The 11,950-nt window shown below is 36.7% G+C and overlaps 1 protein-coding gene across 1 annotated transcript; it reads left to right on the top strand.

The window, feature by feature from the left end:
• Window positions 1–1,103: 1,103 nt before the first annotated feature.
• Window positions 1,104–2,258, top strand: LOC140811169 (uncharacterized). The gene is made up of 2 exons (XM_073169039.1): window positions 1,104–1,848; window positions 1,969–2,258. The coding sequence occupies exons 1-2, from the start codon at window positions 1,104–1,106 to the stop codon at window positions 2,256–2,258; spliced, it is 1,035 nt and encodes a 344-aa protein (XP_073025140.1).
• The last annotated feature ends 9,692 nt before the right edge of the window (window positions 2,259–11,950 follow it).

The raw sequence follows: 11,950 nt of genomic DNA, 5'->3' as shown, positions 1-11,950 counted from the left end.
TTTGTCAAGATAAGATTTATTGCATGTGTGGCATATTAGAATTAAGTCGGAGAAATCCTGGGAAAAATCCAACTCATCTGTTAAAAATAAGGTTATAATTATATTACGCGCATAAAAAAATATAAAATATTTATTTTTTAGATATATGCGATATGTCTTGTTGCCACCTTATGTTTATGGGTTTGGAAGTCGGTAGGCACAAACGATGACCTCTCCACCCGGTGACATATGACTGGTTTACGATTATGTATGGGTACGGATATCCAGTCCAAGGGCTGTGGTGATCTCTACCGCCCAATATATTGTGCTTTAGTCTGATCAGGCGCTCACGTTATGTTATGGGCCACTTGCTTAGAAATATTATCTCTACCAGAAAATTATGATATGATATGACAGAGTTCTATTGAGAAAAGTTTTTACGTATTATTTTCAGATATGCACGTAGTTATAATTATTCATGATATGATTTTCACCATGCGCTTTACGATACCATATTTTTTACGTTGCATGTGATTTTATGATATATTTACTTGTTATTCACGATATATACATGTTGAGTCTTTAGAATCACTAGACTTGATTGTTGTAGGTATTTGTGATGTCGAGACTGCATGTGGAGACCAGTGAGCTATTTTGGGGCAACAATAGTAAACCCGAGGACCTCATGTTTTAGTTTATGCACCTTTTATCGTTCAAACTAAATTTTATTATGTTGGATTATTTTAAGTTGTTGTTGGAAACACAATGTTGACTTCCGTTGTTATTTTAAAGTTAAAATTATTTACATGTTTATTTTATAAATGAGGCAAGATAATTATTTCTTTAGAAAATTTTTAATAATTCAGCAAAAATACGAATACAAAATACGGGCCTTTACACAACACACACCATAACAAGCATCCAACTCGGGCATGTCTCTAGATGAAATTGTAAAGGCCTTAGCTAAAAATTATCAAAAATTTCAATAGGAAACGAGGGCCAGCATTCAGAATCTAGGAACCTAGATCACTCAGAACGCTACATCAGTAAGCAAGTGAGAAGCTTAGAGTTCTGGAAAACTACCGTCTCAAACGGTGGTTAATCAAAAAGAAAATGCAAGTGCCATGGTGTTAAGGAATGGGAAGGAGATTGACCAAAAGAACATTTCACCAACAAAAGATACTGAAGAAAATGGCACAACTGAAGAGATCGAAGGAGAATCTGAGAAACAACCAAAGGTTAATTCTAAGTCTTTCTCATCTACTATTTCTAATGCGGTTCTTCCTCCATTTACTTCCAGGTTGGAAAAATCCAAAAAAATGGACTACGAGAAAGAAGTGTTGGAAACCTTTAGAAAGGTGGAGATCAACATTCCTCTTATAGATGTTTTCAAACAAATTCCAAGGTATGCTAAATTTTTAAAGGATTTGTGCACTAACAAGAGGAGGTTGAAAATTGATGAAAAAGTAAGCGTGGGGGAAAGTGTGTCCACGGTTATTAAGAAGTCATTGCCAAACAAATGCAAGGATCCAGGTATGTTTACAATGCTTTGTGTTATTGGAAATCTGAAAATCGAGCGTGCCATGCTAGATTTAGGTGCATCCATTAATGTCATGCCCTATTCAATATATTGTGCTCTGAATTTGGGTCCTTTAAAAGAAAATAGAGTCGTGATTCAACTAACTGACCGATCTAATGCCTATCCTGAAGGCCTTGTGGAGGATATTCTGGTGCAGGTTAAAGAATTTATATTTCCTGCGGATTTCTACGTATTGCAAATGGAAGAAGACTCCACTGCGATTTCAACTCCTATTCTATTGGGGAGACCTTTCATGAAAACAGTTAGAACCAAGATTGATGTGGAAGAGGGTACTCTTTCCATCGAATTCGACGAGGAGATTGAGAAATTTAGTATTTTTGATGCTATGAAATACCCAAATGAAAACCACTCTATATGTTCAATTGATATTGTTGATTAAATTGTGCAAGAATGTTTTGAGGAGACATATGAGATTGACAGTTTTCACATGCAGGCACAGTTGGAGGTAGAAGGAGAGATAGCTGAAGCTTGGGAAATTTCGGAAACTGATGAGGAATCACAAACTGTGGTTCCAAATTTAGAAACTGAAATATTAATCCCTCACAAGAAATTTCTAACCTCTGTTTTGCAAGCAACCAAATTGGAATTGAAAGATTTACTAGATCATTTGAAGTATATCTATTTGGGAGACAGTGAAACTTTTCTTGTGATCATCTCGAAGAGGTTAACTGAAGAGTAAGAAGAGAGATTAACCACAATTCTCAGAGAACATAAGACCGCAATTGGCTGGACACTGGCGGACATCAAAGGCATAAACCCTTCCATCTGCATGCATATAATTTGTTTAGAGGATGATGCCAAATCGGTAAGAGAATTCCAAAGAAAACAGAATCCGGTAATAAAAGAAGTGGTAATGAAAGAGATTCTCAAACTTTTAGATGAAGGCATAATCTATCATATTTCGGATAGTAAATGGGTGAGTCCGATCCATGTCGTACCAAAGAAAACAGGTATCACTGTGGTAAGAAATCAAAATGATGAGTAGGTACCGACAAGAGTGCAAAATGGTTGGTGTATGGTTATTGACTTTCGAAAACTTATTTTTGTTTTCTTGATGGATTTTCGAGTTATTACCAGATAGTCATTGCTCAGGAGGATCAGGATAAGACAACCTTTACATGTCTCTTTGGAACATTTGCCTACAGACGTATGCCTTTTGGACTTTGTAATGCTCCAGGTACGTTTCAAAGGTGCATGCTTAGTATTTTTTCAAAGTTTATTGAGAACTGTATTGAGGTATTTATAGATGATTTAACTGTCTATGGGGATTCATTTGACAATTGTTGGAGTCACTTGTCCAAGATTTTGAAAAGGTACATGGAAACCAATCTAATTTTGAATTATGAAAAGTGTCATTTTATGGTGACCGAAGGCATTGTGTTAGGACATGTGGTTTCCTCTAGGGTATTGAGATTGATCACAAATTTACCCTACCCCACTAACGTTAAAGGTATTCGAGGTTTTCTTGGACATGCAGGTTTTTACCGCAGGTTTATTAAGGATTTCTCAAAGATTTCTCTACCGATGTCCAAGTTGCTCCAAAAAGACGTACCTTTCGAGTTTGGAGAAGATTGCAAGGAGGCTTTTAACAAGCTAAAAAACATGTTGTCCATAGCGCCTATTATCCAACCACCTGACTGGAATTTAACCTTTGAATTATGTGTGATGCAAGCAATTATTCTGTGGGGACTGTTCTAGGCCAGAAAGTTGATAAGAAGAGTCACGTCATATACTATGCCTCAAGAACATTGGACTGTGCGTAGTGCAATTACACTACTACAGAAAAGGAGCATTTAGCAATTGTTTTTGCTTTAGAAAAATTTCAATCATATTTGCTAGGCTCCAAAGTAATTTTGTTTTCTGATCATGCAGCATTGAAATAACTGTTGACAAAAAAGAGTCAAAACCGAGGTTGATAAGGTGAATACTCTTATCCAAGAATTCGACATCGAGATCAAAGATCGGAAAGGAATTGAGAATCCAGTAGTTGATCATCTGAGTAGGTTCGTGAACGAAGATAATGTTTTGCCTGTTTCCGAATTTTTTCCTGATTAGCAGCTTTTTCAAGTGAATGTATGAATCCCTGGTATGCAGACATAATTAATTACTTGGTTACCGGAATTTTACCTAACGATCTTAGCAAATCTCGTAAAGTGAAAATTCGTTGCGAGACAAAGTATTATGTGTGGGATGAACCTCATTTATGGAAATTTTGTGATGATCAAGTTATTAGGAGGTGTGTCCCTGAAATTGAACATAAGTCGATCTTGACTTTCTGTCATAATTATGCATGTGGTGGCCATTTTGGACCAATACGGACTTCTAGGAAAATTTTGGATTGTCGTTTATATTAGGAGACACTTTTTAAGGATGCCTATTTGTTTTGTAAAAACTGTGAACAATGTCAAAGAACGGGATCTTTGTCGCATAGAAATGAAATACCCCAAAACCCAATTCTTGTATGTAATATTTTTTATATTTGGGGCACGGATTTCATGGCACCATTCCCTTCATCAGGAGGTTATCTTTACATATTGTTGGCAGTTGATTATGTTTCGAAGTGGGTGGAAGCAAAACCCACTAGGACTAACGATTCCAAGGTTGTTGCAGGTTTTATCAAATCTAACATTTTCAGCATGTTTGGTATCCCAAGGGCGCTAAGCAGTGATCAAGGAACCCGTTTTTGCAATCGAACAATTGAAGCTTTGTTGAAAAAATATGGGGTGCATCATAGAGTTGCCACAGCCTATCATCCACAAACAAACGGCCAAGCCGAAGTTTCTAATCAAGAAATCAAGTCTATCCTATCAAAAATAGTCAATCCGGGAAGGAAATATTGGAGTCTCCGTTTAGATGATGCACTTTGGGCTTATCGGACTGCATATAAAACACCAATAAGGATGTTTCCCTACAGGTTAGGTTTTGAGAAATCATGTCATTTGCCCGTGGAGATTGAACATATGGCATATTGGGCAGTTAAAAACTGCAATATGAACTTGGAAGAGGGGAGTGCATCGAGAAAACTGCAACTACAAGAGTTAGAGGATATAAGATTGGAGGCATATGATAATTCGAAAATCTACAAGGAGAAAACGAAGTTGTTCCATGACAACGCGATTTTGCGAAAGCAATTTAGCGTTGGTCAAAAAGTACTACTTTACAATTCTCGGCTAAAACTTATGCCAGGTAAGCTTCGTTCCCAATGGATTGGTCCATTTGTTGTTACTCATGTGTTCCCTTATGGTACAGTGGAAATCAAGAGTTTGGATACTGATAAAACATTCAAAGTGAATGGACATCGATTGAAGGTGTTACATGAAGATGAAAGCGCTTCCCAAGTACTAGATTCGAGTTCGAAAAACCCCAATATTCTGAAAGTTGATGGGACAAAGAATGTCGAGCATAACGACATTAAAAAAATTGCGCTTTTGGGAGGCAACCCAAATTTTAGTTCTTGTTTTTTTTAATATTTTTCCAGTAGAGGTTTTAGCACAAGGCGTAGCCACGCCTTGTTGAAACAACTCTACTGATATCTAAAAATAATAAAAAAAAATTTTATTTCGTTCCAGTAGAGTTTTTCGCACAAGGCGTGGCCAGTGGCCACGCCTTGTTGAAACACCTCTATTGATTTAAACAAAAAAAAATATTCAGTAGAGGTTTTTACATAAGGCGTGGCTACGCATTATTCACATACCTCTACTACTGGGAGGTTCTTTTTTCTTTTTTAATAAAAAAAATAAATTTTTTTTTAACCTTGTTTTTTTATTCTCTCCCACAGCGTCTCCTACTCTGCATCTTCAACACCACCGCTCGTCTCCTACTCTGCAACTCCAACAACCGAGCACCACCTTTTCCAGCGCACCACTCTGCAACCTCCAGCACATCCATCTCACACCAACAACCGCATCTCCGCCAGCCACTCACGCCACTTTCACCAGCACCGTCGTGACCCTACAGCCGCTCGCGCCTCCTATGGTCGCAACACCAACAAAACTGCCCGAGAACCACCACGTCGTGCAACCCCTGCACAGCCACTCGCACTCCTACAACAGCCGAGACCCAGTCAGCCGCCTCTCTTCTGCTAACCTCAGCGCCTCCTTCTCCTGACAACACCGTCGCTCGCCATATCTATTGCAAGAGAGAACCAACTACAGCAGCTCGTCCCTGCTACAAATAGCCACGCCAACTCTACAACCTTCCTCCGTCGATCTCCACCGCCGCTCGTCCGACAGCCCGTGACCCCAACCACCACAGCAAATTCGCACAGCAGCTTCGCTCGGTGCATCACTCATCTTTACCGGCATCGTTCCTCTACAGCACATCTTTGAACCAACCGCATCTCCACCAGTTCACAGCCGCCACGAAAATTTAGGTGATATCTCCCCGACCTCTCTCTTATTTCGATTATATGTGTTTAGATGGTGCTTTGTTGCTTATTCTTTTCACTAGCAATTGGATATCGTTGTGTGCGCCAATTATTAATGGCTTAACTTGTGATTGTGCCCGTGTTTATTGTTGGTTGTGGGATAATTGTGTGAAGTGTAAAATTGGTTAATAGAATGCAACAGGATTCTCAAGCATCGAATAAAAAAGTCGGCACCCCAAGTTCTTCGTCGGGGCGAAAAAGGGCTAGAATGGGAAAAGAAATGAATTCGTTACCACCATCTGAGTCAGATTTGAATGGTCATTTGACCTTCATCAAAAAAAATGGAAAAAGATAAATATAAGGCATTGTTTAACAAAAAAATCATCCCATGCAAGCATATTCACTACCCCACCATGGAATTGTTGAATATTAAAACTGGAGTGCTTGATTTGATTCGCAACATTGGATGGGAATCATATTTTTCTGTCTTATGCTCTGTTTATATAGAACTTGTGCGTGAGTTTTATGCCACTTTTGAATTGGTCAAGCCTGATAATTTCACACTCTCCAGTCTAGGAGTAGTTCGTTTTAGGTTAATGGGACGCACTTTCAAATTTTCAATCACTGAATTTAACATTGCTTTTGGTATTATTGAAAATGATTTTGCAAACACCGATGAATATTTGAATAGTGCGTGTGATTTTCATGACCAATTTATCCCATTTCCCTTTATTGAGCTATGTCCACATAGAACGATATCCAAAGATTATTACTTGCACAGCCCAGAGTGGATAAACATTAACAGATTCTTTTCTTTTACTTTTTCGGGTCGAAAAGACTCCGCGGGTGTGTTAACAAAAGCAGAATTGTTTTTCTTGTGGTGCATGCAAAATAGAATAAGAGTTAATTTGGGTTTTTGGTTGGCGTCTCAATTTGCTGGTGCCATTACTCATAAACGCCATTTGATTCTTGGTTCATTGATCACTGCATTAACTGTCAACGTGAAGTTGATTGATCTTGATAATAATGACCTTCATGTTGCTTGTCCTATGCTTCCTCTTGATTTGCATTGTTTAGAGACTATGGGATTGATAGAACAAGTTTAGGGAGTATTTTCTTTTTGTCCACCAGGTCCAGTGACTGCACGACCTGGCCACCACAATTCTGAATCTGATGGTCCAGACGACCCTTTGGACTCACGTGCGCCTCCACACACATCGGCTACTCCATCAAGAAGGCGTATCGACATGGAAATAGAGGAGATCAAGCAACAGTTGACCAGAATGGAACTGAATCAGTTGGAATTCTACAGACACATGGGATTCAAACCACCGTTTCCCCAACCGCAGGAGTAGATGATGTTTCTTTACGATGCTCATAATTTTTCAGGGGAGTTCTCTAACTTTTCCTACGATTTTATCGTTTGAGCATCTATTTTTTGTCACTGAGGACAATGCCAAGTTTAGGTGTGGGAGTTTATGCGAGAAGTTTGACTTTACTGTGGGATTTTTGATTTTTTTTCTTATTTGATTTTTAGTTTGTTGATTTAATATTTCAGCATTTTTGAAAAAAAAATTGAAAAAAAAGGAAAAGATATTAATGTTGTTAGTTCCAAGCACCTAGTTCATTTGTTATCTCTTTCTTCTGAATCCTGATTTCCTCCTATGCGAAAAAAATGATGTTTTCTTTGCGTGCAAATGTTTTTGCATTCTCACTTTTTACATTATGAATAAGTTGCTCTTGATGATAGAGGACAAGTGTGTGGGATTTAACACAATTGCTATAATTTTTTTCTTGGTGAGCTTTGAGTCTATGAGCAATCATGATATCATGCTCCATTTTTTTTTATTGTGTTTCCTCATTGCATTGTTGATTTTTCTAGAACTTGCATTGTTATACACGTCTTTGCCAACACTTTGTGGTGGATTAGGTGCATAGACAAAATGATAAGGGCATTAAACCATTTTCTTTCGCATCATCTGAGCCGTTCTTTGAGCCTACCCTGATTCATAGAGCCCTAGTGAACCAAGTTTGAGCCTCAGCCTTTTTCTTTGAATAAAAATAACCACATTACAAGCCGTGATAAATCTTTTTTGTTGGTTATCCCACTTTTTGAACCTTGAATTGGAAAATCATATAAAATTTTCATAAATAGCATCATTCAATCCAAAACAGTGTGAATTGTTGTGATTTAGTCAATCTGGAAACCTCATAGTCACCGTCTACAAAAAAAAACAAAACAAAACAAAAAACAAAAACAAAAACAAAAACAAAAAAAAAAAGAAGAAAGAAGAGAAGTAGACGAAGTGAAAAAGAAAAGAAGAGCAAACAAATAGAAAAAAAAAGAGGGCTCTTGATGTTATAATGAGATTGAAGATGTTATTATTTGAATGCAGTTGTTTTGCGAAAAAGTGCATATGATTTCTTCAATTCCATAGCTCATTGTTACCTTTTATCCTACCTTACCCCTAGCCACATTACAACCCATTTATAGCCCTTTTTGTTTGTGTATTTTAATTCAGTTATTGGAAGGATGTGATATATTTACAAGATTTTTGATGCATTTGACATGAGAGTTCTTGACATATATCCTAGACACCAATGAGTGGAATGAGCGAATCTTGTGAGGAGTTGTTAAATCCCATGCATTTCAATTTCTACACATTCTGATTGCAGTGATTGTTCATGATTTTATTTTGTGAGATGCTCTGAAACTAAAATGTTTTGTTGCATGAAAAATGTTTTGGATAAGTAGAGGGAGCGGAAGGAGGACGAAAAATTGAGATAATGAGTTGATCTATTTTATGCTTGAGGACAAACATCGTTTAGGTGTGGGAGATTTTGATAGGCTCATAATAGTTGGTACTTTTATTTTTATATTTCTCATTATTCCAACCTCCGATATGTTTAATTGATACATTTTTGTGTAATTTTATTGTAGGAGGAACTTTCGCGGTCTTGGAGCAAATTTGAGTTAAAAAGATGATATTTATCACATTTGAAGTTTCCAAGATAGAGTTGAAAGTGAATGACCAAACTAGAAGAGGTCCTAGAATAAGGCGTGGTCACGCCTTGTGACGATATTTCAGCTGTCAAAAATTGCAAGGAAGGAAAATCTAGATAAAATATTATTTTATATTTAAGATTTAGGGTTAATAAAAGATTAGTGGGCTTTTTAGCTTAATATTCCCAAAAAGCCTACTACTCAAGTACAAGAGAGCCGCAGCACAAGAATAAAAGAAAAAAATTGGAAAAAGCTCACTCAACCATTCCCCCCTCATCTCACGTACGCATCAAGAAGATTTCAAGATTCTCCCAACAAAATAGTTTTCTTTTCTTTATATCTTCTTATTTATTTTTTATGGATATTGTAGATCAAATTATGTTAGACTAATTTTCTTAGTCTGATTCAAGAGTTAGTCTACTATTTTGATTTTATCACCGTGAGGTTTTTGCATTTTAATTTATTGTTCTTGTTTGCCCAATTATTCGTTGATTTATGATTAAATTATATGAATGTTATACGTCAATTAATCTGACAATTTAATTTGATGTATGATTTTCTAATGCTAACCATGAATTCAGTAATCCGTAATTGTCATTAAAGATTGGTACGTGAGTAGCAATATGTTATATGTGTTGTACTATCATAACGTGTGTAATCTAAATAAATTGAAGAAACTAGATATTCCAATTGCAGCTATCTCGGTTGTTAGATTTTAGGATTAATTGTTTTCACGAAACTAAAATGCTATCTTTGATTAATATGGAACACTATCGTGCCCAGTTGATTATTGGTAAGTTTTGACTGGATGCTGGGTTTGGTCAATTAATTTAGGAAAACACAAGAATTTTAGCAGCTATCCCTATTATTCTAAGGTTAATTGTTAGAAATAACATGAATACATGATTGTTTAACTGATGAACAGTGAGATAATTAAATAGTAGAATCCCCTTGAATCAGTATTTTCTCATAATAAATTCTTCACTTTATTCTCGTCAACTAATTTTCATTTCTAGATTCAGTATTCTTTCCTGCTTGGTAATTTTAGTTTAGATTATTTTATTTAGTAATTATCAAAACAAATCCCCCCTTTTTATTTTTAGTATCAAAAGAAATAAATCTACTGTTCCCTGTGGATTCGACCCTACTCACCATTACACTCGTTTTTATTTAAAAGAGTAGGAATTAATTTTGTGGTCAACGACACCACACCACTGAAGATTCAGTTGAACTCTTTTACGATACATAATTTGAACTGGTTCAGTTTGGTTGATAAGTTGATGCTTTCAGTTAGCATCTTCGACGGCTTCAGTTTTGGCTCGTAACTGATTATTTCAGTTTCAGCTATCTACGCACTAAGGTAGATTATTAGAAACAAAATAACAAGTTTTGTTAACATCAAAATCAAGCAAAGATTGTGAACATGAAATGTTCCCACAATGGTGTCATTCCAATGCTTGACTGATAACTATTTTTATATGTAAATTCAGCCAACGGTAGTTTACTGTCCCAACTACCTGGAAAGTCAATAGTACAAGACCTCAACATATATTCTAAGATCTGATTCACTCGTTCTGATTGTCCATCAGTTTGAGGGAGGAATGTTGTACTGAATGCCAATCGAGTACCCATAGCATGATGTAAACTCTTCCAAAATGCAGATGTAAATTTTGGATCTCTATCAGATACAATGGACACTGGGATGCCATGAAGCCTCACTATCTCTTTGATGTATTCTTCAGCATATTGATTCATCGTGTATGTGGTCTTCACCGGAAGAAAGTGAGCTGATTTCGTAAGCCGATCAACAATAACCCATATAGCATTGATCCTCTTTGTGTTCTTGGCAAACTAAGGATGAAATCCATTGTGATATGTTCCCATTTCCACTCAGGAATGGGTAATGGTTTCAGGAGTCCTGCTGGTCTTTTATGTTCAGTCTTAACCTGTTGACATGTTAGACATTGTGCAACAAATAGAGTAATGTCTTTTTTCATACCTGGCCACCAAAATAATAGTTTCCAATCTTTGTACATTTTTTTTCCTCCTAGATGGATCGAGTAGGGTGTAGCATGTGCATCTATAAGAATGTCGGTTCTGATCGTTCCTTGTTTTGGCACACACAATCTACCTCGATATGTCTGCATTCCTTCCCCATTCAATTCTAAGTTCAAATTCCCTTTTTCTTCATCTCGTTGTCTCAGTTGTTGTAATTCATTATCTATACTTTGTTCGGCCTTGATCATATCTGCAAGTGTTAGTCGAACCATGAGGGATGATCACTGGATTGCAACTCCCTTTGGAATAACAACAATCTTCAAGTTCTATAAATCCCACAAAATTTGTTCTTGTACTTGCATTGCGGCAATAGATCTGGATTTCCGACTTAATGCATTTGCAACAACATTGGCTTTACCGGGATGATAATTAATAACATGATCATAATCTTTCACTTATTCCAACCAACGTCGTTTTCTCATATTCAGTTCTTTTTGCGTGAATAAATATTTCAAACTCTTGTGGTCTGTGTTTATCTCACACCGCTCACCATATAGTTAATTGCGCCATATTTTCATCGCAAATACCACTGCTGCCAGTTCTAAATCATGTTGTGGGATAGTTCTTTTCATATTCCTATAATTTTCTTGATGCATAAACAATCACCTTTTCGTGTTGCATTAAAACTGCTCATAAACCTTGTTTTGAAGCATCACTGAATACCACAAAACCCTCTGATCCTTCGGGATTAGCAAGGACCGGTGTTGATGTCAATTTTTTCTTATAACTCCTGGAAACTGCGATCACATGCTTCGTTCCATACAAATTTAACATTCTTTCGTGTTAACCCAGTCAAAAGTAATGCTATCTTGGAAAATACTGCTATAAAACAACGGTAATAACCAGCTAAGCTAAGAAAACTACGTACCTCGGTAACAGTAGTTGGTCGTAGCCTGTTATTAACAGCTTCAATCTTGCTTGGATCCACAGATATGCCTTCAAT

Source organism: Primulina eburnea, chromosome 14 (genome assembly GCF_022965805.1).
Source record: "Primulina eburnea isolate SZY01 chromosome 14, ASM2296580v1, whole genome shotgun sequence".
NCBI lineage: Eukaryota > Viridiplantae > Streptophyta > Magnoliopsida > Lamiales > Gesneriaceae > Primulina > Primulina eburnea.
Note: the sequence above shows the minus strand (reverse complement) of the source record. Positions and strands in the feature narration are given on the sequence as shown.